The sequence below is a fragment of the Gallus gallus genome, chromosome 15, assembly GCF_016699485.2.
Source record: "Gallus gallus isolate bGalGal1 chromosome 15, bGalGal1.mat.broiler.GRCg7b, whole genome shotgun sequence".
Lineage (NCBI taxonomy): Eukaryota > Metazoa > Chordata > Aves > Galliformes > Phasianidae > Gallus > Gallus gallus.
In genome coordinates this window covers 10803826-10830661 of record NC_052546.1, presented here as the reverse complement: position 1 = coordinate 10830661, position 26836 = coordinate 10803826, and the positions used below count along the sequence as shown (strand labels likewise).

The 26836-nt window shown below is 63.0% G+C and overlaps 6 protein-coding genes and 1 long non-coding RNA gene across 22 annotated transcripts; 4 read left to right on the top strand and 3 right to left on the bottom strand.

The window, feature by feature from the left end:
- Positions 1-23: 23 nt before the first annotated feature.
- On the top strand, positions 24-7224 carry CCDC157 (coiled-coil domain containing 157). 8 transcript variants are annotated; one of them, XM_040648259.2, is made up of 11 exons: positions 24-199; positions 381-642; positions 1635-1806; positions 2669-3356; positions 3981-4058; positions 4409-4599; positions 4731-4907; positions 5297-5465; positions 5980-6119; positions 6546-6607; positions 6691-7224. In XM_040648259.2, the coding sequence occupies exons 2-11, from the start codon at positions 395-397 to the stop codon at positions 6917-6919; spliced, it is 2154 nt and encodes a 717-aa protein (XP_040504193.1). In that variant the 5' UTR covers positions 24-199; positions 381-394; the 3' UTR covers positions 6920-7224. The 8 variants fall into 8 exon arrangements, with proteins under 8 accessions (XP_040504193.1, XP_040504190.1, XP_040504189.1 ...); XM_040648256.2 differs by having other exon boundaries at positions 338-642; positions 2672-3356; XM_040648255.2 differs by having other exon boundaries at positions 338-642.
- Positions 2150-11652, bottom strand: RNF215 (ring finger protein 215). Of its 4 annotated transcripts, XR_005840096.2 has the most exons (12): positions 11387-11652; positions 10806-10934; positions 10633-10704; positions 10466-10551; positions 10035-10089; positions 9745-9849; positions 9499-9615; positions 8904-9041; positions 8581-8683; positions 8215-8402; positions 5276-6761; positions 2150-3283 (listed from the first exon to the last, which is right to left on the bottom strand). XR_005840096.2 is itself a non-coding variant. In XM_415299.7 (10 exons), the coding sequence occupies exons 1-10, from the start codon at positions 11639-11641 to the stop codon at positions 8380-8382; spliced, it is 1083 nt and encodes a 360-aa protein (XP_415299.3). In that variant the 5' UTR covers positions 11642-11652; the 3' UTR covers positions 7753-8379. The 4 variants fall into 4 exon arrangements, 2 of the variants coding, with proteins under 2 accessions (XP_415299.3, XP_040504199.1); XR_003077891.3 differs by lacking the exon at positions 5276-6761; XM_415299.7 differs by lacking the exons at positions 2150-3283; positions 5276-6761 and having other exon boundaries at positions 7753-8402.
- A 1216-nt stretch (positions 11653-12868) lies between these two features.
- Positions 12869-16723, top strand: SEC14L2 (SEC14 like lipid binding 2). Its single transcript, XM_015294918.4, has 12 exons — positions 12869-12934; positions 14033-14108; positions 14289-14332; positions 14433-14492; positions 14564-14752; positions 15128-15223; positions 15464-15524; positions 15598-15681; positions 15780-15886; positions 15958-16097; positions 16180-16349; positions 16421-16723. The coding sequence occupies exons 1-12, from the start codon at positions 12881-12883 to the stop codon at positions 16570-16572; spliced, it is 1233 nt and encodes a 410-aa protein (XP_015150404.1). The 5' UTR covers positions 12869-12880; the 3' UTR covers positions 16573-16723.
- LOC124417235 lies at positions 14172-15786 on the bottom strand. Its single transcript, XR_006931591.1, has 2 exons — positions 15379-15786; positions 14172-15311 (listed from the first exon to the last, which is right to left on the bottom strand). It is a non-coding gene; the product is annotated as an uncharacterized LOC124417235 (long non-coding RNA).
- Positions 16724-17101: 378 nt separating the features above from the next.
- SEC14L3 (SEC14 like lipid binding 3) lies at positions 17102-22427 on the top strand. Of its 4 annotated transcripts, none has more exons than XM_015294921.4 (12): positions 17102-17186; positions 19743-19818; positions 19999-20042; positions 20143-20202; positions 20274-20462; positions 20839-20934; positions 21168-21228; positions 21302-21385; positions 21484-21590; positions 21662-21801; positions 21884-22053; positions 22125-22427. In XM_015294921.4, exons 3-12 carry the CDS (start codon positions 20031-20033, stop codon positions 22274-22276), a joined length of 1071 nt encoding a protein of 356 aa, XP_015150407.1. In that variant the 5' UTR covers positions 17102-17186; positions 19743-19818; positions 19999-20030; the 3' UTR covers positions 22277-22427. The 4 variants fall into 4 exon arrangements, with proteins under 4 accessions (XP_015150407.1, XP_040504198.1, XP_015150406.1 ...); XM_040648264.2 differs by having other exon boundaries at positions 17102-17733; XM_015294920.4 differs by lacking the exon at positions 17102-17186 and adding an exon at positions 19019-19084.
- Positions 22205-24120, top strand: MTFP1 (mitochondrial fission process 1). 3 transcript variants are annotated; one of them, XM_015294928.4, is made up of 4 exons: positions 22811-22901; positions 23218-23345; positions 23419-23651; positions 23901-24120. In XM_015294928.4, exons 1-4 carry the CDS (start codon positions 22850-22852, stop codon positions 23971-23973), a joined length of 486 nt encoding a protein of 161 aa, XP_015150414.1. In that variant the 5' UTR covers positions 22811-22849; the 3' UTR covers positions 23974-24120. The 3 variants fall into 3 exon arrangements, with proteins under 3 accessions (XP_046757369.1, XP_040504201.1, XP_015150414.1); XM_046901413.1 differs by lacking the exon at positions 23218-23345 and having other exon boundaries at positions 22205-22901; XM_040648267.2 differs by lacking the exons at positions 23218-23345; positions 23419-23651 and having other exon boundaries at positions 22205-22901.
- A 412-nt stretch (positions 24121-24532) lies between these two features.
- Positions 24533-26513, bottom strand: LOC124417211. The gene is made up of 7 exons (XM_046901191.1): positions 26122-26513; positions 25709-25889; positions 25527-25638; positions 25290-25372; positions 25061-25155; positions 24909-24986; positions 24533-24804 (listed from the first exon to the last, which is right to left on the bottom strand). The coding sequence occupies exons 2-7, from the start codon at positions 25783-25785 to the stop codon at positions 24533-24535; spliced, it is 717 nt and encodes a 238-aa protein (XP_046757147.1). The 5' UTR covers positions 25786-25889; positions 26122-26513.
- Positions 26514-26836: the final 323 nt, after the last annotated feature.

Genomic DNA, 26836 nt, shown 5'->3' with positions numbered 1-26836 from the left:
TCGTGCGCGTGGGGCTCTGTGGCAGCGGGCGGAGCTGCGCACCGCGGGGCGGGGCGTTGCCATGGCAGCGGGTGCGGCGCTGCGGCCTAGGCCCAGCCGCCAGCCCTACAGCCTCACCCGTCCCCGGTGGGCCCCTCTCGGGTACCCAGCTCCCTCAGTGCCCCCACCGCTGCTGCTTGCCCTCCGCAGCTCCCTGCAGGTCGGTGCCTAGGCACCCCTCACCCCAGATCTTCCAGCCTTGGGGACGCAACACCTGTCCCTTCCATTCCCTTGGCAACCCTTTGGTGACACCCACGATCCGTTCCTAGCACTGCCCACCTTTGCCTCTGCCCCGCAGAGACTCTATATCCATCTGTCTGTCCATCTGTCCGTCCACCCAGCCTCGTCCTGCAGCATGGCACACCTCCTGGGCCACCCCGGCTGCATGGCGAGCCTGCAGGCCGACCTGAAGGACCTGCAGGGAGCCATCGCCGACGTCACCTCCCGCACCGGCCCCGCACGCTTCCCCTCCTGGAAGTTCCCCAACAAAGTGTCCTGTGAGCTGGATCTGGAGGCACTGCTGGAGCGGTACAGCCACGCCGAGGGCGACCCTGAGTTCAGCCAGCACGCTCATGTGGTGCTGCTGGAGCTGGTGATAGACAGGTGAGGGGGCAGAGCGCCCTGCAAAAAGCAGCTGGGGCACAGCGGCTGCTTCCCCATGGAGGGAAGATATCTGGCCTGTCTGACACGGCCAAGTGCTTCGGGCAGCGGGTTGGAACGGGGTGGTCTTTGAGGTCAAAGAATCATAAAATCATTGCAAGATCATCTGGTCCAACTCACCCACAGTGAACAGGGACACCCAGAGCTAGACCAGGGTGCTCAGAGTCCTGTCCAGCCTGGCCTTGGATGTCTCAATCCCTTGGATCATTTTTCTGGCCCCTCTCTGGCCATGTTCCAACAGCTCCATGTCTCCTGAACTGAGCACTCCCCATCTGTTGGACTTGATGATCTAGCAATTGGACTTGATGATCTTTGAGGTCCTTTCCAACCTGAGTGATTCTATGATCAGGAGGCAGTACTCCAGGTGAGGTCTCACAGCATGCAGCAGAGGGGCAGATCCCCTCCCTCACCTTGCTGGCCACGCTGTTTGGATGCAGCCCAGGGTACGGTTGGCTTTCTGGGTTGTGAGGGCACAGTGCTCATGTCCAGATGTCATCCACCAGTACCCCCAGGTCCTTTTTGGCAGGGCTGTGCTCAATTCTTTTGTCCCCTAGCTTGTATTGACTGTGGGAGTCCCTTCCAACTCAAGCTACTCTATGATTCTATGAAAACAACTCAATTTGAAAGATGAGCCGTGCCCACGGAGCTGTCTGTGGATACCTGGTCCTAACAGTGCGGGTTCAATAACAGCAGTGAGTGCCCCAAATCTTTACAGAGAGTCTAACTGCAGCCCCTTGGAGCTACATCCTGGCGCTGCAGGGGGATTCAATCCTTCCCAGTATTGTTCCAGGCCCGAGGAGGATACACGCACACTGATATCCAGCCTCCTTTGCTGCCGTGCTGGTTTTTCAGGCTCACTGCTCTGCTAAATGCCAAGGGCCCTCTTCCTGTTACAAATATTTTATTGCTCTAAGCTGTGTTTCATTTCCACAAAGGCTGCTGCTGCTGCTTCAGAGCTTCACAGGCTATGCAGAAAACCTGCTCAGTGAGCGAGCTGTGCCCCCAGCGGAGGCAGTGGGACCGTGCATGTCGGCGGGGCTGACGGTGAGGAGGTACTGGCACAGCATGCTGCGACTGGGGGCCTGCTACCAGCAGCTTCAGACTGAGGTGGGACATACAGGGTGTGCGGGCACTTGGAGCCAAGCACAGGGCTCACAGCAATGGCTCAGCACCCACACAGTTTGGAAGATATGCCAGGCATGCCCATGGCATGGCGCTGATGTTGCAGTCTTTTTCTGGGATGCCATGGTACATGTGGTGGCTGCTCCAGATGCACTCCCTGACTGTGACCTCCAGGCCTCCACCAGGATTTTGGGACTGGGGAGCCTGGCTGCTCTTATTGCTTGGAAAAATATTCTCCTCTTGCCAATGTGTTACCTCTGTGGCTCTGCTGACCCACAATGTGTGGGGCTGAGCTGGCCTAAATCAGTGAAGTGATTTGTAGTAAAAATATCATGCCTCCCCCCTACATTTATTTTCAAAATGATGCCTCTCTTGGCATAGTGTCAGAATAATTCATCTCACATAACCAGGAGGCAGTACAGTGAGGTGTGACAGAAGGGAAAATAACAAAAACAAGAGCCAGGGAGGAGGTTCTGCTGCAGCAGCTTTGTGAAACCACAGCTCTGCTAGGTAAGCAGTGACCAAAAAGCTACCTTTTTGGGGAGCTTGAGAAATCCAGTTACCTGGTGTCAGGCAGAACCAATGGTAACCCATGCTGTGTGTAAGCATCATTTTGCTTACAGGCCACCTGCTTTCACTGTAACACAATAAATAGTGAACCCTGAGCACTTGGTAGCTCTGTCCTCCAGCAAGCTCTGAGAATGCATGCTCTGATCTTTTAGCTTCTTGGCTGCACTGATGTCCTGTCCCCATCCTTCATACCTCTGCATTCAGCTCTCCTGAATTGTTTGCTGATGATGAGGTTCAGTCTGGGCTCTATGATTGTGTCCTGTGCTCTTTTCACCAGAAGAAGTCTTGCAGGAAGGATATCGCTGCATTACAATCCACCCCTGAGGCTGAGAGAACTGCAAAGGAATGCTTGAAGGACTGCTTGCCATCTACTTCAGAGCCAAGCACACCCCCAGGTGCTGCCCAGCCCAGCTCCCCATGGCAGGCTGCCAGCAACACCTCAGGCAGCTCCCAGCCCAGACCTGCCTGCAGCACTGCTGAGCGCAGCCACAGCATCCCCATACAGGCAGCAGAGCCTCCAGCACCCTGTGATACCTGTGCCAGTGCCCAGGCTGGCCTTCAAGAGATCAGCAAAGCCATCACCAGTATCTGCCAGAGCCAGAACATCCCTTCGGCTCTGAGCAGGTTCCAGGAGCTGGTGGAGGGCACTGAGGGAAGAAGGACCCTCTCTGCAACTGATGTGAGCTACTGGGTCTCGGAGCAAAGCAAAAACCTCTCATGCATCAGCAAACAGCTCCACTCGCTGCTGGAGCAGGTCAACTCTCTGAAGTCTGAGCTGGCAGAGTCAAAGAAGGAGAAGGATGAGCTGCGGAAACAGGTGAAGGACTTTGCTCGGCTGCTTCAGGCGGAGAAGGAGATCCAAGCACAGCAGAGGAAGGAGGCCGAGCAGAGCCTGGAAGTAAAGAACAAAGAGCGTTTGGAGGCTGTAGCCAGGCTGGAGCAGGACAAGAATGACCTGCGGAGAGGTACAGTGCTGTCCCCTGCACGCCCTTCCAGCTCTGGGGGTATTTGCAGAAGGAGGCAGCCTGAAGTCAAATTTTGGTTCCACCACCACAAACAGGGCTTTGGCCACTAGTTTTAGTAGGTCCTGCATCAGTGGTGAGCAAACGCTCCCTGTAGGGTCACTGCATAGTTTTCAGATGTCTTACATGGCTGAGACAAGGGCACAAGCTGTGCCGTGGGTTTACCCAGCCATAGAAATCTCCTTTTTATCCATGCATTGACAGCAGCTCCTGGAGTAGATGAAGGCTGCTGCACTGGCATCACTGCCTTTCCTGATGCCCTCACCATCTCCCAGCTTCTTCTGTTGTTTCTCTATTCCCATCATCTCATTTTCCACCACTGCAAACTCCACATGCTCTGTGTCCCATCTCTGCAGCATCTCACATGCTGGCAGCTGTTCCCTGCTGTGAGGCTAACTTCCAGCAGTGGGAGCTGCTTGCCCTCATCCTCTCACTGCCTCCTCTCTGCTGAAGCACAGCGTGATACAATTACTGGGTGAAAAAATGCTTTGGCACAGTCATTTGCTGCCTCTTTGTTTTAATTTCTTTGAGGAACTGTTTAATGTTTATTTTTTTGCACTGATTTAGGAGCTGCTCTGCTGGAAGAGCAAATCTCTGCCCTAAAGGAAGCACTGGCCACAAAGCAGGCTGCTGTGCAGGAGCTGGGTAAGGACCTGGGGGGTTCATCCAGTTCGCACATCTCTCCCCGAGTCTGGCTCTGATCTTGCACGTTTTTCACCCATGTAACTCCTGGCTCTCCCAGAATCTGTTAGGGTTAGACCTCGTGGGAATGGGAGGATGACATGACCTCCTCATTACAGTGCCCAAACATCATCCAGCACCAGGGTGGGTTGGTACTGGTGCTAGCTTGAGATTTGGGGTTCCCTGGGACACCAAGAGCACTGCTGCCAGCCCTCACTAGCACTTGCAGAGGCTGTAGGGCCCCTAAAGACACCTGGCCTGGGAGCTTCTCCCTATCCTGTCCAGCCTGTGGCACAGTTGCTGTGCCTCCCCAGAGGCAACCAAGCAAACTTTGCTGGAGGACTTGAAGGCTGTGATGGTGGCCAAGAGCCGAGTGCTGGAGCTGGAGGAGGAGGTGCAGCTGCTCACCAGCCAGCGGGACAGCCTGGGCCAGGAGCTGAGTGAGGTCACCACCCAGCTGGAGAAGGAGAAGGCCAAAGTGGAGAGCACACTGAGGCATGAGAAGGTATGAACAGAGCTCTTTGGAGCTGTCCAGTTGTGACCACAACCCCTCACCGCCCTGGGTGCTGCTTCTCCATGGCCCTGGCGCTGGCATCAGGGCAGCAGCAGCCTCCAGCAGGCTTTCTTCCTGCACAGTCCCTGCAGGCCAAGCAGAGCACCCTGCTGCAGCAGCTGGACAGCCTGGACCAGGAGCGTGAGGAGCTGCAAGCTAGCCTGGGGGAGGTTGAGGAGGACAGAGCCCGGATGGCAGAGCAGCTGCAGGAGAGCCAGAAGCAGAAGGAGCAGAGCATGCACCAGCTACGGGTGCAGCAGGTACCCAGCATTTGGCAGGGGGAGCAGCCAGAACAGGACGCAGCTGTGCCACAGGGCTCCCAGGAGCCACCCCTGCTCCATCCCACACTTGTTGGGCAGTTCTCCCAGAACAGTAGCTCTGACAGCTAGTTTGACATTGCCACGTGGCTACTTCCATGTAGCAACCCTTCTCTCTCAGACTCATTTCATGGTTGCTTGAGGCTGCCTGTGCTTCAGGCACACAGAGATCATTACAGCCAAGATTGCTTTGTCCCTCTGTTTGGGGATATCCTTATCCCATAAGGACAGGAACCTTTCCCTGGGTAGTCCAATGGGCCTTCCCCAGACTGTACGATAGTGAGGTTTGGGAAGGTACCCCCAAAACTCACCTGTCTGTTCTGGCCCCACAGGAGCTGCTGGACACATTGCAGCAGGAGAAGCTGAGCCTGGAGCAGTCCGTCTCTAAGCTACAGGAGAATGTCTCCAGGCTGGAGGAGCAGGCAAAGGATCTGAAGGAGCGGGAGAAACTCCTGGTGTTCTTCCCTGAGCTCCACATTCCCATTGAGACACAGTTTGAGAGTAAGGGACAGGGCAGCAGGCAGCAGTGCCTGCTTTTGCAGCAGCAGGCTTGTACCTCTGGGGTCTCCTGGAGCTCACATGGGATCCTGTCAGCCCTGGGCACATTAGTGTCACTTGTATAACAGCCTGTCCTCCTGACATGAGTCAGTTACAGCCAGGAAGGGCTCAGTCCCTGTGAGGCAATAAGCCGCTACCATCTTAACCTGATTCTTTATGTGGGTGCTGTGTGTCCCACATCTGGCACAAAAGCAGGGCAAGGGCTTGGACATGGCTGCATTTGTCCTTGCTGCTTCAAATGACAGATTGGGTTCCCAGCTGCCGCTTCCAGGGTCATGCTGTTGTTCTCCAGTTCAGGAGGGTTCACTTCCAGCAGCTACCGCCTTGCTCAAGGGGGAGGACAGAAGAGCAAGTGGTCCCAGGGAGCAGGGACAGGCTCTGCTGCCAGCACCTCTGTGCAAGTTTGGGTAGTGTGTTGAGCTCGGGCTTGACACGAAGCACCATGTTTCATTTGCAGGCACTGGGAACATCACGGAGGACATGGAGAAGCAGCTGCAGGCCAACCACATCAGGATTGGTGTGCTGGAGCAGGAGAACATGCGACTCAGGGCTGCACTGGCCAAGGTGAAGGCAGCTGCTCAGCAGGGTGTGCTGCAGGTGAGCTGGGGGGTTGGCAGGATGGGGTATACTGCATGCCCCAGGGCCACCCTGCAAACCCTGTCCCACAACCCCTGGGGATCGGTTCCTTGGCCGTACCCTTACAGGAGGTAAAAGAGAAAAGACTCCCAGGAGGGGAAGGCTGTGGTGCTCCTTGTGCAGCATTGCCTGGGGCTCCGGATCTGCTTCTCGTGGGGCTGAGCAGAAGGAAGCCCAGCTCCCTGGTTTTGTGGTGTCCCTCCAGAGATCGGTCTGGTTGAACCAGCAGCAGTGAGCTGCTTTGCTGAGGTGCCCAGGGCTGGTTCCCAGCTGTTGTGCCTCCGTTTCGCCACTACCTGCTTAGCAGTGCAATCCACCCATGGCAAAAGCCGAGATAAGCAATCAAGGAGCCAAACATGGGAGTTTCACCTCCTCTCTCTTCCCCAGCACATCCCACAGACCCAGCTGTGGACTCAGCTCAGCAGTCAGCGTGGAGGGGAGACTGCAGGGTGAGTGGCAGCAGAGAGGACAGCACTGGGGGGGCTTCCATTTCTTACTCTCCTTCAACCTCTTCCACTTCTCCCCTCCACAGACCTCCGAGCCTCCAAGGCAGTGGAGATGGCACAGGATCGCATAGAGCCACCAGCAAGGCCCGGCAGCGACCTGTGGGCAGCAAGCAACATAAGCTGCTCCCAGCAGAACCTGCACGTGAGGCCAGACCTTGTATCACACTGCCAGCGGAGGGCCTGGCACTGGCTCCCCACAAGCCCAGAGGGAGCAGCAGTGCAGCCAGAGCACACCACTTCTTGCACCGCAAATAGCTGCTTGGGAGACTGAGGCAGAGGTGAAGCATTAATGAGCGGCACGCGGCTACTCCCTTTTCCCTGCAGGACCTCATTACCTGTTGCAAACATGAAGGTACGTTCCCTTGGGAAACTCGGTCTGCCTTCCCATTGCTCTGTGCCCAAGGAACAGTGTTGCTGAATGGCTGTAACACTCGTGGGCAGTGGTCCAGCAGCAGCTGGGAGGCTGAAAGAAAGCTGACGCTCACAGCCAGCCAGCAGCTGTTGCTTCACCTTGTTTGCTACAGGATGGTGGCCGCAATAAACCTGTCTGCGCAGCTTCCCCTGCTGGCCCTCTGTTGAGCAATGTTGTGAAGTGCAGGGCAGGGGGGTGCATGGGTTGGGCTGGTGTGTACCGTGCCTGTCTCCCACAGCACAGCAACCCCAGAAACCACTGTACTGCAGTGGTGACTGGAGTGGGTCAAGTGCAAGCACTGCTGGCAGCAAGGGGACCAGCATTCAGGCAAGGAGGCCTGGGGGGAAATTTCCAGCACGCAGAGATGGCTCTGAACAACGAGCAGAGCAGGGCTGGCAGCATTCCTGGGAACTGGAGTTCAGCTGCCCACAGCTCAGCTGCTGCCGCAATCCTTGGCTTGGCTCTGATCCTGACCAACTCAGAAGCACCCACAAAATGCCTAAGCACAGCCTGGCTAAGCTCGGGCCAGGGAGCTGTTCCCAGGAGGCAGCTATGCTGCTTTGAAGAGAACTCACAGGCTTAACTTGCCAGCATGGGCTGCAGCCTGGAAAGCACTCTTGCGGCAGGGGAAAGTGGTCAGCAGGGCCAAGGACCACGCAACACAAGACACAGCAGCCTCTCTGAGCTCTGTATTTAATGTAACTCAACAGCCACAAGTAGTGCTGCAGCTCCAGCTGCCAGATGGAACAAGAGCCCCTGCAGGCCCACAGTGAGCCCCCGAGCACTGTGTTCAGCTAACTCATACTGTCCTTTCTAATAAGTTAGTATAAATAAGGTCGTCCATCCTCCCCACCCCCCACCCGCCCTCAGCTGTGGCAGAGCCCCAGGTGCAGGCAAGCTCCTAGCCTGGTGCTGCCCACCTGTTGCAGCCACAGGCAAATAGAAAAGACTTAGAAAAAATAATGAGGAGGGAGAGGGAACAGCCAGGCCTGCGCTCTTCCTGTCAGTGCCTGCAGACTCTGCCAACAGCCTCAGTGGCCCCTCCCCACTTACACCCATGAGTGCTTTCCCTGGCACCCATCCCCCAGCCCCAGCCATGTGGCTAATGCCCAGCCATGCCCCTGGCCCCTCTACTCACACCAAGCAGGGAGAACCCCCCAAAGTCTTCACTCTCCTAAGAGCCAGGCACTGCCTGGTGCTGCAAAGGGCAAGGCTGTGCTGAGCCTGCTCCAGCTCCGAGCACAGCTCACCCCACGCCTGCCCCGTGGGTCCATCTGTCCCCGGAGCGCGTCCATTGGGCCGACTAGCTCTCTCCACAGCAGTTCCCTGCAAGGGAGAAGGATAGGGAGGTGTCACACAGGAATCACAAGAGTAGAGCAGCCTGCGGCTGGCACCACTTCCTCCCCAGCCTCACCCTGGCACGAACACACTCCTCAGAGAGTGAACCGGGGTGCAGGATGCGTGAGGGCCCCCCAGGATCCCCGAGTCCCAGAGCTGCTCTCACCTAGGATGTTATGCTTGCAGAGTGGGCAGGTCTGCTGCAGGAGGAGCCAGGGGTCCACACAGTCCCGGTGAAACTCATGGGAACATGGCAGCACTCGCAGCCACTGCAGGGAGGAACGCAGGTGGGACATGTGAGCCATGAGGAGCACAGCAATCTGTCCCCTCCCTGCAGAGGGGGGCAGTCCCCAACCACACGTCCCTCTCATAGGGACACCCCTTCCCTGATAAAGCATGAGAAGGTTCAGCCCCATGGAACAGAGCAAAGGGGTGGCATTAGCATGTGTGGCCCCAAACCGTCCCTGGGACCAACCCCACCAGTCTGACCTGGCTCTTGCTGAACTGGTCCAGGCACACAGCACAGCTATCTATCTCACAGGCCCGGCTCCGCAGTGCCCTGCCAGGATTGTACCGCCGTGTCTTCAGGGCCAACAGCCGCCGCCGAATGTGCTGCTTCAGGTCCAGCTGGAGACGCAGAGCAGGAGGTGAGGCGAAATGAGTGGAGCACAGAATCACATTGGTTGGCAAACACCCATTAGAACATCAAGTCCATCAACTAACACTACAGTTCCAACACTCAGCTATGTCCTTAAGTGCTAGGTCCACGCATCTCTTAAATACCTACCAAATACCTTCAATAGCTCCAAGAGATAGTGACTGCTGCCTCCCTGGGCAGCCCTTCCCACACCTAACCTCCCTTTTTGTGAATAAATTTGTCCTCGCATCCAACCTAAACCTCCCCTGGTGCAATCTGAGGCCATTGCCTCACATCCCGTCACTCTTCACGTGAAAAAAAGAAACCAACACCCTCCCTGCCGCAACCTCCTTTCGGGAAGTTGCAGAGAGCAATGAGGTGTCCCCTCATCCTCCTTTCCTCCAAACCAAACAGTCCCAGTCCCCTCAGCCACCCCCCATGTCCCACCTCAGCATCCCGCTCCGACAGGCCTTGCCGTGACTGCCGCTGCGCCTGCACGATCACCCCTGTGCAGAGGAGCAGAGCAACAAGCAGGATGGTGTTCCACAGCTGCTGCAGGTACTTCTGCAGGGACAGCACCACCAGGCACTCAGGGGGCGAGCAGGAGACCCCCGCTTCACCCCCAGCCTCGTCCCCAGCTATGGTGACACTGAGGAGTGGCCATAGGGATGCCTGTGGGTTCTCCTGACGCACCTGGACCTGTGAGCTGTTCTCCCCGGTGCAGATGACACCCTGCCACTCGCCATAGAGGCCCCCTCGGGACAGGCCACAGGTGGACCACAGGGTGAGTGTCACCCCCTGCAAGGCAGGACGCCGCGTCACCACAACAGCATGTTGCAGCACAAGGGGCAGGACTGAGAGACACCAGCAGCTCCAACAGCCCTTGCAGACCTGGCTCCTGCTCCATGCAGGTTTCCCCATGGCTGGGCACGGCCATGCCCCTGTCCTCATACCCAAACAGAGGAGCTGGAGGACTTACATACCAGGTTCTCCAGCAGCACCGCCTGGTATGTGATCTTCGCTGTAGCCCGTAGTCCTCTGTGAGCAAGAGGCACAAAGAGCATCAGCCACATGCAGGATGCAGCATCCCCAGCACCCAGCAGCCCTCCTCCTGCCGGGCACAAGGCCACACTGAGGGAGGCCACTCCTGAGATGTGTGCAAGGACGGAGGGACATGCAGAGGAAATGACAGTGGCATTTTCCACCCAATCCTCTCGGCAACTACACAGACATCACATCCCTGCTCCATGCCTGTTTCCCAGTCAGTGAAGCCACCACAGATGCCCCTGCTCCCATGCCAAGCTGAGCGTGCCAGACACCTCCCAAGCTCCTTCTGCCTCCCCACACCACACGAGTGCTGGCTGTGCTCTGCTGCCCACTGCACACATCAGACTGCTGCAAAGAGAATGCTCACCGCAGCAGTGCTCCCAGCAGCCTGGTGACATTGTCCGACGACTGGATCACGATGACGGGCTTGGCAAGGAGCTGGGAGACATCCAGCTGCACCAGACAGAAAAGCAACAGCTCTGAGTGGGGCAGGAGAGCACCCAGAGTGCCAGCAGGACTGCAGGGCTCTCCTACCTCTCGGATCGCATTCTGGTTCAGCGCCAGGATGAGCAGGGCTGAGGCCCCCAGCACCAGGGCTCGCTTCATCTGCAGGGACAGAAGGCTCAGCACAACGGGCCGGCACTGCCCCCATCCCTGCTGAGTGCCCCAGGAGGTGCCTGTGTGCCGTTGCTGCTGGGCACGCTCACCTTGCTGACCACGGCAGCAGTGAAGGACTCCTCCTTGGCGCTGCGGGGGCTGTCTGCCGGCTCCTCGCCCACGGGCACCACCCCGATCCAGCTGTCAGCAGCACCCAGCTCCGGCTCCGCATCCCCCACCTGGAGACACAGACGCGTCACGGCACCCCAAGGCAGCGGGGCAGCAGGCAGGGTGCGGGCACGGGGCGGGCAGCTGGGGAGGTGTGAGGGGGGCACACAGAGGGGACCCGCTGACACCACATCCTCAGCCACCCCCGGCTGTACCCACTGCCCCGCTGGGCCCCCGCACAGCCCCTTCCCATTGCCGCACACTGCCCACTACTTCCAAGTCCTTCAGGGTTGCCACCGCTCCCCCACACACCCCCAGTTCCCACCATCCCCACTGACCCCATTCCCAGAGCTCACTCAGAGGCCCCCAGGTCCCATCTCCCCCCGGTTCCAGCTCACCCCCAGCACTCCCTCTCAGTCCCTCCCCCCCCGGCTCCCCTCGCTGCCCCCAGTCCCCCATGTCGATCCCCAGTCCTTCCCCCACCCCACAGCCCCCCACCTCGCACCGCTCCCCGCCCCCTCACCAGCACCAGCCGCCCCCCGATCTCCTCTTCCCGCGGCGCCCCGCGGCCCGGCCCGCTCCCGCCTCCCGCCGCGCCCAGCAGGGCCCCGCGCAGCGTGTAGGAGCCGCCGGGCCCCGCCGCCGTCCCGTCGCCGACCCCGGCCGCGTCCCCCGGCCCCGACACGGCCACTTCCACGCGGGCTGAGGCCGCCGGTCCCGGCCCGGCCCGGCACAGCGCCAGCAGCGGCGCCAGCAGAGCGGCACGCAGCGCCGCCATGGCTGCCCCGCGCCGCCGCACAGCGCCCCCACGCGGCGGGGAGGTCCGAGGGGAGGGCTGGAGGATGAGCCCCCGGCCTCGGGGGGAAGGGAGGGGGGGGGCTGGGGGAAAAAGGGTGGGGTGAGGACGAAAAAGGAAGCTGCACGTGGAGGACACTGTGCTCTCCTTCTAGGATCTTAATTAAGCTGTTAAACAGGACCGGGCTCAGCGATGGCCGTGCACGCTCTGCTCGTTACTGACCGACAGGCTGGGATGGAGTAATGGGAACGAGGTGGGCATGGGGATTGGGATGGGGATGGGGAAGAGAACATGAAGGGGAAAGGGAAAGGATGGGGAAGGGAAGGATAAAGTAGAAGGTGGAAGGGAAGGGGATGGGGGTGAGGTTGGGGATGGGGATGGGGAGAGGAAAGATGTGCATGGAGTGGGATGGAGATGGAGATAAGCACGGGGAGAAGCACTGGTAGCAGCTGTGGGATGGAGATGAATCTGGGTGCAGGGACAGGGACTGGGTCTCTGCCCCCCGTTTCTGTCACCTGCCTCTCCCAACTCTCTACCTGTCCCTTGTCCCTACCTTCTCTCCCTCGTGCTCTGACCCCAGTCCCTCATCTCAGTCCTCCTCTGTGCCCTTGTCTGTATCCCAGCTTCTTTTTATAACCCCACCTCGGTACCCTGTCCCATTTCCAGTCTCCATCTCTGCCCCCTGTTCCCATCTGTCCCCTGCTCCAATGCCCATCCATGTCCCCGTTTCTGACTCTGCCCCATCTCCTACCCTGTCTGCATCTGCCCCATCTCCACATCTCCACTGCTATATCTCCCACCCCTACACCCATCTCCTGTCCCCTTCCCCATCTCTGTTCCACCTCCACCTGTCCCCTGCCCCAGCGCCCAACCCCAACCCCATCCCCATCTCCTGTCTCCATCTCCCACCTTGTCCCCACCAGTCCTTACTCCATCTCCTATCCCCTGCCCCCTTCTCTGTCCCATCTCCACCTGTCCCCTGCCCCAGCGTCCATCCCCATCCCTATCCCCATCCCCATCCCCACCCTGTCCCCACATCTCCCCTGCCCCATCTCCCACCCCGTCCCAGCCGCACTCCGGGCCGTGCCCGCGAGGCCACCCCTGCCGGGCACAGTCCAAGGCCGGCACCGGGCGCTGGAGGCGGCACAGGGCGGAGCCGCCTCGCCCAGCTCCATCCCGGCCGCCCTTAAGAGGCGGCGCCGGGGGCGCGGGGCCGGCACCATGAGCGGCCGCGTCGGGGAGCTGAGCCCGCGGCAGGCGGAGGCGCTGGCGCAGGTGAGACCGGCACCGGGGGGGCGGCGCGGGGTCCTCCGCTGCGCCCGCCTCGGCCGTGGGGTCCGCGGGGGTCCCCGGGCTGCACGGCGCCGGGACCGGGGTGCCATCACCTCCGGGACCCGGCAGCAGAGGGACGGGGGACGCAGACCCGCGGGGCACAGGGAGGCCCGATGGCACAGCTTTGCTTCTCCCAGCACGGCGAGCATCCCAAGGGCTCTGCTTGCGCCCCGCTCCCGGCACGGAGCTCGGCACACAGAGGTCCCGCAGGACGGTGACATCGCTGGATGTGTGCCGTGCCTCCCCCGCCCCACAGCGCTGCCATCCTGCAGTAACGTGACATAGAGAGACAACGTCTCTCTGCCTGAGAAGGCATTGCTGCCAGGTGGAGGGTGCCCGCCCGAAATGGTGGCCGTCACCCGCTGGGGGACACCCGGTGGCTTTGCCTCGTCCCACCTGCAGCAGCCCTCCTGGGGTTTATTGGCCTCTGTGGGCATCGATCAATGAGGGGACAACAGTGGCTGCGTTATCTTATCGCGGATAGGACCCAGCCGAACTCCGGCCCGCGGGCGATGACCCGGGCGGGTACGGTGCTGAGCCGGGATTTGGGGACGGGACACTGCGTGGTTGCAGCACTGATGCAAGGAGCTGTGAAACCCGTCCCCTCCCACCCGCCCGCGACCGTGTTGTTTTCCTCTGGGTGAGGGAGTTAATCCCAGGTTTAATTACACCTAAATTCAGGCGGGGATAATCCGGTCAGCCTCGTTACGGGCTGGTACGGTGCATGGGGGGATTTGCGCCGCCCGCCCCAGGGCAGCATCCCGGCTCACTGCCGACCTCGGCGGTGCCCCCAGGGCTGTGCGGTGACTGCCAGGGAGCACAGGGCTGACGCCTCGCTTTGGAGGGCACGGGGCGGGCTGCTGGCTGCCTTACACAGGGAGTCGGGTCTGGGGATGCCCTGCGCTTGGCAGCCGGCCTGGGGACCCTCCGTGGCAGGGAAGGGAGCAGAGAATGCTCGGTGCTGCCCCGGGGACGACGTTCAGGTTTGGGGACGAGGCCACATCCGCAGCCCCGCTGACGGCAGTGCCCCTCTCCCCGCAGTTCCGAGAGAACATCAAGGACGTGCTCCCGTCGCTGCCCTCCCAGGACGACTATTACCTGTTGAAATGGCTCCGAGGTAAGCCCGGGGGCACGGTGGGGCTGGGACAAACCCACGGGGGCTGTGGGCACCGCGCCGAGGTGCTGCCTGCACCTGGACTTTAGCGAGCTGGCAGCGGGGCAGAGGGCGGCGGGTTCAGCGGCGGTGTCCCGGCTGCGCCCCGCGCGGGGCTGAGCTCCGCTCTCTGCTCTCTCGCAGCACGCAGCTTCGACCTGCCCAAGTCAGAGGCCATGCTCCGCAAGGTGAGGGGGTCCCTGCGCTGGGGGAGCCCGGCCGAGGGCCTGGGGTGTCCCCGAGACCCCCTCCGCCCTCACCATGGCTCGCTCTGCCTCGCCTTCACAGCACGTGGAGGTCCGCAAACGCATGGATGCCGACAACATCGTGGCATGGGAGGCACCTGAGGTGGGGGTCCCTGGCCCGTGGTGGGTGTTCCCAGCCCAGGAGGGCATCCCCAGCTTACGGTGCTCCTGCAGGTGATCAGGAAGTACATGGCTGGAGGCATGTGTGGATACGACCGGGAGGGCAGCCCCATCTGGTACGATGTCATCGGGCCGCTGGACCCCAAAGGGCTGCTCTTCTCTGCCTCCAAGCAGGACCTGCTCAAGAACAAGTTCCGTGACTGCGAGCTGCTGCGGCAGGAATGTGAGAAGCAGAGCCAGAAGGTGGGCGCCTCCCTGGGTGTCCCCACACATCCACGTCCCCACCAAGCCCATAAGACCACCCCTCCCCTGTCCCACTGTCACCAGCCCATTTCCTGCCAGCTCCATCAGTCCCTACCAGCCCCTATCCTGCCCATCCCACCAACCACTGTCCCTGCTGCCACCCACATCCCTGTCCCAGCACCCACACTGTTGTCCTGCACTGATGCTGCAGGGGAATTGCTGGGCCTGTTGGGGGCAAAGGGACTGTCACTGGGCTGCCCTGTGCCCCAGGGGTGGCACTGATCGGGGACAGGTGGCAGCAGGGACTTGGCAGTGGCTGATACTTCTTGGTCTGCGAGCTCATCATCCTACCTGACCGCTCTGTCCCTGTCCCAGCTGGGCAAGAAGGTCGAAATGGTGCTGATGGTTTATGACTGTGAGGGCCTGGGCTTGAAGCACCTCTGGAAGCCAGCGGTGGAGGCATATGGCGAGGTGAGGCTTGCAGGGACTACAGTGGCCACTGAGGTCAGAATGTCATCCCTCGTGTCCCTGCGCTGTGGGGTGACCCAGGTTCCGGGGGCTGATGGAAGAGCAGGGCCTCAGTGGAGCTTGGGCAGATTCATGGGGCCTCTGTTTACGGTCCTCACCTGTGCAAAGCCCGTGCAGATGGGGCTGCCCCAGGGGGGGGTTGGGGCAGCAGGACGTTCATGCAAAGCTCTCCATATCCTGCAGCTCCTGTCGATGTTTGAGGAGAATTACCCCGAATCCCTGAAGCGCCTGTTCATCGTGAAGGGTGAGCAAGGTGTGGGCATGCAGCCGGGCATCGTGCTGGGACGGCTGCCCTGACACCCAGCTCTGCTCACCAGCTCCCAAAATCTTCCCGGTGGCCTACAACCTGGTCAAGCACTTCCTGAGTGAGGATACTCGCAAGAAGGTCATGGTGCTGGGATGTGAGTGGGGCTGCCATAACCCTCACCCTGTCTGTGCAGCCTCAGGCTGAGGTCCCCGTGTGGGTCTCAGCCCCCCTGACCGCCCCGCTGTCCCGCAGCCAACTGGAAGGAGGTCCTGCAGAAGTACATCGACCCCTCGCAGATCCCAGTGGAGTACGGGGGCACTCTGACCGACCCCGATGGGAACCCCAAGTGCCCCAGCAAGGTGAGGAGCGGCCCCGCAGGCTGAGGGCTACGGGCTGGCTGTGCCCCGTGCCCCAAACCGTCCCTTTCCAGATCAACTACGGAGGGGACGTGCCGAAGCAGTACTACGTGCGGGATCAGCTGGCGCAGCCCTACGAGCACACGGTGGTGGTCAACAGGGGCTCATCCCACCAGGTGGAGTACGAGATCCTCGCCCCCGGCTGCGTGCTCAGGTGAGACCCCCCTCACCAGCCCTCTGCGCTGCGGGGTGAGGATATGGAGGCAGGCGGCGGTGACCCCGGGTCTCTCTGGCAGGTGGCAGTTCAAGTCGGAAGGGGCCGACGTGGGCTTCGGGGTGTACCTGAAGACGAAGGTCGGGGAGCGGCAGCGGGCAGGCGACATGACCGAGGTGCTCCCCACGCAGCGCTACAACGCACACATGGTGCCCGAGGACGGCTCCCTCACCTGCTCCACGCCGGGCATCTGTGAGTGGCCCCCCGTCCCCACCCCCGTGCTCCAGCCCAGCACCCTGAACCCCCCACCCCTGGTCCCGCAGACGTGCTGCGCTTCGACAACACCTACAGCTACATCCACGCCAAGAAGGTGAGCTACAGCGTGGAGGTGCTGCTGCCCGACGCCAGCTCGGCCCAGCAGATCCAGCAGCTCGGGGACAAGCTGGGCGAGGTGGCCCTGGACCACAGCGCGTGATGGCAGCGCGGAGGACGGGAGGAGGGGGGCCGGTGCCCCGCGGCTCAGGGACCCGGGGGGCTGTGCCCGGGGCCGTCGGCCCCTCTGTGCCTTACGTGGCCCCCGCCGGTGGGGCCGGGTGCGGTGGCGGCAGTAAAGGGACGGACGGTGACGCGGCTTGGCTGTCTGTCGTCCTTGCTCCCCATCCCCGGGCGCCGCTCCCCCTCCTCACCGGACCCTGCTCCTCCCCTCAGCCCCGTACCCAGAGCTCGCCGCCCGTCTGGGCGCCATGACCCAGACTCAACTGCCTCCCCCAGGCCCTTATCTGCCCCTCAGCTGCCCGTCTCAGCCCCACGACCACGCCCCCGTGCGCTCCCCGGCAGCGCCCCGCAGCCAGCCCCGCTTTCGTCCCGGCCCCCCGTCCCGGCTGCGCGTCCCACCCACGTGGCGGCAGCGGTGGGGTCACGTGGTGCCCGGCCTTGCCTTCCCCGCCGCCACCTTGGAGCCGGGCAAGTGGGCGGAGCGTGTCGTGGTGACGTCACGTGGAGGCGGGGCCTCGAGCGGGCGCTGGCGGCGGCGCGCCATGGGGGCGGAGGAGCCCGACGTGTACCGGGACACGTGGGTCCGCTACCTGGGTGAGCTGCGGCACCGGGACCGGGGCTGGCGCCGGGAATCGCGCGCTGGGGCTGGCGCGGGGAACCCGGTAGCGACCGCGACAGCGGGCACTCAGTACCGACGCCGCCGCCGGCACTCACTGCCAGCGCTCGGTTCCGCGTACCGGCACCGGGCGTGGGCTCTGCCGCTCCCCGAGCTCCGCAGCTCTGGGCCGCTCCGTGCCCTCGTTGCTGTCCCCCTGTACCCTTCGTCCGCGCTCTGCCCGCTGCCCCCCTCCTCGCGCCCCGCTGTCCCAGCGCTGGGACCAAGGTGACCCCCGGGGTGGGGGTGACACCGCCTCCCTGACCCCCGCCGCCCCCAGGCTATGCCAACGAGGTGGGCGAGTCCTTCCGCCCCAGAGCCGGGAAGAGGGTGGGACGAGGACGAAAGGGAAAGCTGCACGTGGAGGACACTGTGCTCCCCTTCCGGGCTCTTAATTAAGCTGTTAAACAGGACCGGGCTCAGTGATGGCCGTGCACGCTCTGCTCGTTACTGACCGACAGGCTGGGATGGAGTAATGGGAGCGAGGTGGGCATGGGGATTGGGATGGGGAAGAGAACATGAAGGGGAAAGGGAAAGGATTGGGAAGGGAAGGATAAAGTAGAAGGTGGAAGGGAAGGGGATGGGGGTGAGGTTGGGGATGGGGAGAGGAAAGATGTGCATGGAGTGGGATGGAGATGGAGATGGAGATAAGCACAGGGAGAAGCACTGGTAGCAGCCGTGGGATGGAGATGAATCTGGGTGCAGGGACAGGGACTGGGACTGGGATGTGATTGGGAACCACCACTGGGAGCAGCGAAATGACAGGGACAAGGCCCACCACTGGCACTGGTGGAGCACCGAGCACGGGGACAAGGCTGAAGCCTCAAGGGACAATGGGCCCCCATCCATGCCCCTTCAACACGTCACCACGTACACGTCCAGGCACACGCGTGTGCAATGCTGGCACAGCACTCCGGAACCCCTTGGGACCCAAACCGGGGACAAGGCTGTAGGGCTGTGCAGGGGCAGTGGGTGCACACTGAGGCACATCCGTGGGGATCACAGCAGCCCTCAGCCCAAGGGACAAGGCTCCTCAAGCCTGTAGGGCATCCCTGCTTCCTCGGGACGCACACAGCCCTCCTGGGCACACAAGCATCACTCCTGCCCACAGATACCTGCACAGCCCCTGCAGCCCATGCCCCTGGTGCCTCCATCCTGTCCCTAGCCCCAGTCTTTTATCCCTGTTTTCCATTCCCTGTCCCCAGCTCCTGTTCCTGTCTCTTGCGTTCCACATCTCCCATCCCTGTTCTCTGTACCCCCTCCCCTGCCCCATCTGGCAGCATTGTCCCCACCTCTGTCCCTTTCTCCACCTCTGGTATCTGCCCCCGTTTCTGTCACCCGCCTCTCCCATGTCCCTACCTGTCCCTTGTCCCTACCTTCTCTCCCTCGTGCTCTGACCCCAGTCCCTCATCTCCATCCTCCTTCCTGCTGCCCGAGCCTTGTCTGTATTCCGGCTTCTTTTTATAACCCCACCTTTGTACCCTGTCCCGTTTCCGGTCCCCATCTCTGCCCCGTGTTCCCATCTGTCCCCTGCCCCAATGCCCATCCATGTCCCCGTTTCTGACCCTGCCCCATCTCTGTCCCATCTCAACCTGTCTCCTACCCCAGCGTCCATCCCCATCCCCGTCCCCATCTCCCACCCCGTCCCAGCCGCACTCCGGGCCGTGTCCGCGAGGCCACCCCTGCCGGGCGCAGTCCAAGGCCGGCACCGGGCGGAGCCGCCTCGCCCAGCTCCATCCCGGCCGCCCTTAAGAGGCGGCGCCGGGGGCGCGGGGCCGGCACCATGAGCGGCCGCGTCGGGGAGCTGAGCCCGCGGCAGGCGGAGGCGCTGGCGCAGGTGAGACCGGCACCGGGGGGGCGGCGCGGGGTCCTCCGCTGCGCCCGCCTCGGCCGTGGGGTCCGCGGGGGTCCCCGGGCTGCACGGCGCCGGGACCGGGGTGCCATCACCTCCGGGACCCGGCAGCAGAGGGACGGGGGGCGCAGACCCGCGGGGCACAGGAAGGCCCGATGGCACAGCTTTGCTTCTCCCAGCACGGCGAGCATCCCAAGGGCTCTGCTTGCGCCCCACTCCCGGCACGGAGCTCGGCACACAGAGGTCCCGCAGGACGTCACCTCTGGATGTGTGCCGTGCTTCACTGCCCTAATGCAAAGAGCTGTGAAACCCGTCCCCTCCCACCCGCCCGCGACCGTTTGTTTTCCTCTGAGTGAGGAAGTTAATTCCGGGTTTATTTACACTTAAAATCGGGCGGGGATAATTCGGCCAGCCTCCTAACGGGCTGGTACGGTGCACGGGGGGATTTGCACCGCCCGCCCCAGGGCTGCCTTACACAGGGAGCCGGGTCTGGGGATGCCCTGCGCTTGGCAGCCGGCCTGGGGACCCTCCGTGGCAGGGAAGGGAGCAGAGAATGCTCGGTGCTGCCCCGGGGACGACGTTCAGGTTTGGGGACGAGGCCACATCCGCAGCCCCGCTGACGGCAGTGCCCCTCTCCCCGCAGTTCCGAGAGAACATCAAGGACGTGCTCCCGTCGCTGCCCTCCCAGGACGACTATTACCTGTTGAAATGGCTCCGAGGTAAGCCCGGGGGCACGGTGGGGCTGGGACAAACCCACGGGGGCTGTGGGCACCGCGCCGAGGTGCTGCCTGCACCTGGACTTTAGCGAGCTGGCAGCGGGGCAGAGGGCGGCGGGTTCAGCGGCGGTGTCCCGGCTGCGCCCCGCGCGGGGCTGAGCTCCGCTCTCTGCTCTCTCGCAGCACGCAGCTTCGACCTGCCCAAGTCAGAGGCCATGCTCCGCAAGGTGAGGGGGTCCCTGCGCTGGGGGAGCCCGGCCGAGGGCCTGGGGTGTCCCCGAGACCCCGCCCGCCCTCACCATGGCTCGCTCTGCCTCGCCTTCACAGCACGTGGAGGTCCGCAAACGCATGGATGCCGACAACATCGTGGCATGGGAGGCACCTGAGGTGGGGGTCCCTGGCCCGTGGTGGGTGTTCCCAGCCCAGGAGGGCATCCCCAGCTTACGGTGCTCCTGCAGGTGATCAGGAAGTACATGACTGGAGGCATGTGTGGATACGACCGGGAGGGCAGCCCCATTTGGTACGATGTCATCGGGCCGCTGGACCCCAAAGGGCTGCTCTTCTCTGCCTCCAAGCAGGACCTGCTCAAGAACAAGTTCCGTGACTGCGAGCTGCTGCGGCAGGAATGTGAGAAGCAGAGCCAGAAGGTGGGCGCCTCCCTGGGTGTCCCCACACATCCACGTCCCCACCAAGCCCATAAGACCACCCCTCCCCTGTCCCACTGTCACCAGCCCCGGTCCCTGCCAGCTCCATCAGTCCCTACCAGCCCCTATCCTGCCCATCCCACCAACCACTGTCCCTGCTGCCACCCACATCTCTGTCCCAGCACCCGCACCGTTGTCCTGCACTGATGCTGCAGGGGAATTGCTGGGCCTGTTGGGGGCAAAGGGACTGTCACTGGGCTGCCCTGTGCCCCAGGGGTGGCACTGACCGGGGACAGGTGGCAGCAGGGACTTGGCAGTGGCTGATACTTCTTGGTCTGCGAGCTCATCGTCCCACCTGACCGCTCTGTCCCTGTCCCAGCTGGGCAAGAAGGTCGAGATGGTGCTGACAATCTGTGACTGTGAGGGCCTGGGCTTGAAGCACCTCTGGAAGCCAATGGTGGAATTGAACAAAGAGGTGAGGCTTACACAGTGGCCACTGAGGTCAGAATGTCATCCCTCGTGTCCCTGTGCTGCAGGGTGACGCAGGGACTGGCTGTGACTCAGGTTCCAGGGCCTCAGTGGAGCTTGGGCGGATGCATGGGGCGTCTGTTTAGGGTCCCCATCTGTGCAAAGCCCGTGCAGATGGGGCTGCCCCAGGGGGGGGTTGGGGCAGCAGGACGTTCATGCAAAGCTCTCCATATCCTGCAGCTCCTGACGATGTTTGAGGAGAATTACCCGGAGTCCCTGAAATGCATGTTCATCGTGAAGGGTGAGCAAGGTGTGGGCACGCAGCTGGGCATCGTGCTGGGACGGCTGCCCTGACACCCAGCTCTGCTCACCAGCTCCCAGGATCTTGCCAGTGGCCTACAACCTGGTCAAGCACATCCTGAGCGAGGACACTCGCAAGAAGGTCATGGTGCTGGGATGTGAGTGGGGCCGCCATAACCCTCACCCTGTCCGTGCAGCCTCAGGCTGAGGTCCCCGTGTGGGTCTCAGCCCCCCTGACCGCCCCGCTGTCCCGCAGCCAACTGGAAGGAGGTCCTGCAGAAGTACATCGACCCCTCGCAGATCCCAGTGGAGTACGGGGGCACTCTGACCGACCCCGATGGGAACCCCAAGTGCCCCAGCAAGGTGAGGAGCGGCCCCGCAGGCTGAGGGCTACGGGCTGGCTGTGCCCCGTGCCCCAAACCGTCCCTTTCCAGATCAACTACGGAGGGGACGTGCCGAAGCAGTACTACGTGCGGGATCAGCTGGCGCAGCCCTACGAGCACACGGTGGTGGTCAACAGGGGCTCATCCCACCAGGTGGAGTACGAGATCCTCGCCCCCGGCTGCGTGCTCAGGTGAGACCCCCCTCACCAGCCCTCTGCGCTGCGGGGTGAGGATATGGAGGCAGGCGGCGGTGACCCCGGGTCTCTCTGGCAGGTGGCAGTTCAAGTCGGAAGGGGCCGACGTGGGCTTCGGGGTGTACCTGAAGACGAAGGTCGGGGAGCGGCAGCGGGCAGGCGACATGACCGAGGTGCTCCCCACGCAGCGCTACAACGCACACATGGTGCCCGAGGACGGCTCCCTCACCTGCTCCACGCCGGGCATCTGTGAGTGGCCCCCCGTCCCCACCCCCGTGCTCCAGCCCAGCACCCTGAACCCCCCACCCCTGGTCCCGCAGACGTGCTGCGCTTCGACAACACCTACAGCTACATCCACGCCAAGAAGGTGAGCTACAGCGTGGAGGTGCTGCTGCCCGACGCCAGCTCGGCCCAGCAGATCCAGCAGCTCGGGGACAAGCTGGGCGAGGTGGCCCTGGACCACAGCGCGTGATGGCAGCGCGGAGGACGGGAGGAGGGGGGCCGGTGCCCCGCGGCTCAGGGACCCGGGGGGCTGTGCCCGGGGCCGTCGGCCCCTCTGTGCCTTACGTGGCCCCCGCCGGTGGGGCCGGGTGCGGTGGCGGCAGTAAAGGGACGGACGGTGACGCGGCTTGGCTGTCTGTCGTCCTTGCTCCCCATCCCCGGGCGCCGCTCCCCCTCCTCACCGGACCCTGCTCCTCCCCTCAGCCCCGTACCCAGAGCTCGCCGCCCGTCTGGGCGCCATGACCCAGACTCAACTGCCTCCCCCAGGCCCTTATCTGCCCCTCAGCTGCCCGTCTCAGCCCCACGACCAGGCCCCCGTGCGCTCCCCGGCAGCGCCCCGCAGCCAGCCCCGCTTTCGTCCCGGCCCCCCGTCCCGGCTGCGCGTCCCACCCACGTGGCGGCAGCGGTGGGGTCACGTGGTGCCCGGCCTTGCCTTCCCCGCCGCCACCTTGGAGCCGGGCAAGTGGGCGGGGCGCGTTGTGATGACGTCACGTGGGGCGGCCCCGGGGCCGTGGCCTCGAGCGGGCGCTGGCGGCGGCGCGCCATGGGGGCGGAGGAGCCCGACGTGTACCGGGACACGTGGGTCCGCTACCTGGGTGAGCTGCGGCACCGGGACCGGGGCTGGCGCGGGGAACCCGGTAGCGACCGCGACAGCGGGCACTCGGTACCGACGCCGCCGCCGGCACTCGCTGCTATGCACTCGGTTCCGGGTACCGGCACCGGGCGTGGGCTCTGCCGCTCCCCGAGCTCCGCAGCTCTGGGCCGCTCCGTGCCCGCGTTGCTGTCCCCCTGAACCCTTCGTCCGCGCTCTGCCCGCTTCCCCCCCCCTCGCGCCCCGCTGTCCCAGCGCTGGGACCAAGGTGACCCCCGGGGTGGGGGTGACACCGCCTCCCTGACCCCCGCCGCCCCCAGGCTATGCCAACGAGGTGGGCGAGTCCTTCCGCCCCATCATCCCGGTAGCAGCCGTGTGGGCCAGCTATGGGGTGGCCACAGCCTACGTGACAGCTGATGCCATCGACAAGGGCAGGAAAGCTGCGGCGGTGAGTGCCCCCCCCGCTTTCCCCCCACTTCCCCACGCGCCCTCGGCCCACACTCGCTCTGCTCTCCCCCCAGGCCCACGCTCAGGACCCCGGCAGGGCACGGCGGGTGGGGGTGGCCGTGGCGGACACCTTCGTGTGGCAGAGCCTGGCCTCGGTGGCCATCCCGGGCTTCACCATCAACCGCCTTTGTGCCGCCTCGCTGGCCCTGCTGGCCTCCCTCACCCGCTGGCCTCTGCCTGTCCGAAAGTGGGCCACCACCGCACTGGGGCTGTCCGCCATCCCTGTCATCATCACCCCCATCGACAGGTGAGCGTCGCAGGGACAGGTGGGGGTGGCCACCACGGTCCCCACTGTGGTCCTGCAGGGGTGGCGAGGGGGGGGGGGGGGGCACAGGGTGAGCTGGGGACACATCCCTGCAGTGGGGATGGAGGAGCCGATGGGGATTAGCAGGCGCTGGGGATTAGTGGGGTGACACTGGGGACAGCAGGAGGGTGGATGGGCCACACTGTGGGGGGACCCCGAAGTGACAGCGAGGGGTCTGTCACCCCACCGCAGGTCTGTGGATTTCCTGATGGATTCCAGCATCCGGAAGCTGTATGGCACCGAGGAGCCCCCGTCTGCACCCTGAGCCACACGGAGCTGCGCGGGGAAACCGAGGCACACTGCTGGCTTTGGGGCACTGCACCCCCTGCACTGTGAACCTACACTCAGGTTGTGGCCACGGCGTGGCTGCACGCACCCTGCACTTGGTCCTAATAAACTATTTCAAACGTTACCTGCTGCGGGTGGTGTTTGGGTGCCAGGAGGGGACACAGCAGCAGCTCCCCAGTGGGGACGCCAGGCTGGGCAGTGCGTCCTGCCCCAGAGCTCAGCACCCTCCAGGAATCCCCATCCTTGTGGGCATTGCAGGGCTCCTGCACCCCCAGCCCACCATCCCCATGCAGGGTAGGGCTCCTTGCAGTGCCCCCATGGGGACAGGCAGCCCAACCCCCATGAGCACTCAGGTCCTGCAGGATACAGCCCTACCACTGCATCCCAGGCCTCCCCAGCCTGCTGGGCGCAGCACCAGCTGTCACACTGTCCTGTCTGGAGGCCACGTGCCCCGTACCACCCTCGAGAGAAGATGCAGGGGGAAAGAAAGAACTCATGTACTTAAACACAAGTGACCTTTTATTGCAGAGAACATCTCACACTGCTCCCATCTCCAGGCTGTGGTACTCCGTCCCGCTCTCCCCACGTTTCTCCGCCTCCCGGGGGACCAGAGCCCCCACCACGGCCTGCAGCTCAGCCTGGAAGGGACACTGCCTCCTCGGGGGCCGCCGGCCACGCCGTGCCCCCCGCAGCCGCCACGCCGCCAGGCCCAACCCCAGCACGCTGCCCACGATGATGGCCACCACCACGGCACTGCCCACCAGGGCCAGCCCAACCAGCAGCAGCTTCTTCACCGTGCGGCACGGCGCTGCGGGACACCACAGTCAGTGGGGTTTGGGGCACGGGGAGCCCAGCTGCCATGCAGTTGGTGGGTTTGGGGTCACGGGGAGAGGCTCGGGGTTGTCTGCTCACCTTCGAACCACGGCTCCAGCTCCCGCACCAGCAGTGGGCCCGCTGTCTCCCAGTGGAGCATCCCTTCTCCAGGGAAGCCTGCGGGGATGCGCACCCTGCAGCTCCTCTGTGGCTGCAGCCCTCCCCGCCCAGCACAGCTCCCAGGGATGTACCTGGCTGCTCCCCAAGCCCGGTGTCAGCGGGGGGACACTGAGTGTCACAGCAGTCACATAGGGCGCTCTGGGAGGGGTCCTCTGCGTTGTGCCACCTGGGAGGGAAGGACAGAGCCGGGGGTCTGTGGGTTCCCAGCTTCCACCCCAAGATGCACGTGGCACCATGCTCATGGATGGAGATCCCTTTGGGTCTCTACTCCTCCCAGAGGGGTCCTTTGGTCGAGCTCACCTGGCCGCGGTGTCATTGTAGAAGCAGGACATTGGGCCATGCCTCCTGGCACCCCATGCTGACAGCAGGCAGTGCACATAAACCTGCCAAGACAGCAGCCATCCTCACTGCCACCTCCATGGCCTCCCCTGAGGCTCTGACCACCCCACTGGGGACCAGGAGCTGCTGGGGAGAGTGGCACAATGCCCACAGGGGGACAACTTGTTGGGGAGGTCTGGGTCTTCACCACAACCTCACCTCCTCCTCAGGCTCAGCCTCCAGCACAGGGGCCAGGATGGAGAGCTGGAGGACAGACATCCCTCTCTGCTGCTGGACGGACACACTGCCCAGCCCTGAGCCATGCAGGCACCTGAGGAGACCCAAGGACAAGTTGGGGACATTCCCAGGCTGTCCCCAGGACCTCTCTCCCCACCACTGACCCATGGCTGTTCACCACCATGTAGCTCTTCCAGGGGTGAGCCCGCTGCCCCGATCCCGTCCCATAGCACTGCTCCATGGAGATCCTGGGGGACACATCGGGGCTGGCATCCACCCTGGCCTCCAGGTGCAGCACAGCACCGCGGCTGAGCACCAACGGCCTCTTCGTGGCACCGAGGTCCCCTGAAGGAGAAGGGAAGGAAGGCTCAGGACGGCATCCTGCTGCAGATGGGACACGGAATTGGACTCAGAGCACCAACCATAGGGGGCTCTGCCTCCAGTGCTCCCCAGGTTTTGGAGCCTCCACATGAGAGAGCTCAGGCCCTGCTGGATGGCTGCTGGGGCCCTGGCAGGCTCCATCTTCTGGTCTCACCCCCCCCAGATTAGCACTTAACACACAGCACAGAGCACTCACCATCCAGCAGCCTTAAGGTGAAGTTCACAGGGGGCTCCTCTGGGCAGGGCTGAGCACACAGCCCTCCAGGTGGTGTGGCAGCAGCAGGCACTGGGACCACAGTGTGCGTCCCCACACCCGGGGACACCGTCAGAGCAACAGTTGCATGACCAGAGGATGCTGGAGCAGCTGGAGCCACGGTGGTCTCTGCAACAAGGTGAGAGTTTGGCTGGCCGGGCTGGGCATGGGGTGGCTGTGCCAAAGCTACACTAGGGGCATCCAGCTCCTCAGGTACCCCTGGAGCTCATGGAGAGGAGGTAGCGTGGGGACACACAGAGCTCACAGAGCTCCTCTCCACCAGCAGGACATTGGGAACCAGCAGCAGCTCACTCCCTCCCCACCTCCCCCATTCAACCAGCCCTACTCACCTACCACCCCCAGCACAGCCCCACACAGCAGCACCCAGAACAGCCTCATCCTCAGAAAGCAGCAGCAGCACAGCCCCAGCCCTGCAGGCCTTTAAGTAGCAGGTGGCTGCAAACTGCCCTCACCTGGAGCTGCTTGGTTTTTGGTTCGGTTTGGTTTGGTTGTTTGTTTTTGTGGGGGAGCAGGAAAGGGAAAGGGATTTGCTCGATGTTCTCTGCAGTAAAATCTTGCACAGTCCCAACCCCTCCATTCAGTTTTGTTCCCACCATGCGCTCCTGGCCCTGCACACGGTTTGGTGTCATCACCTTGT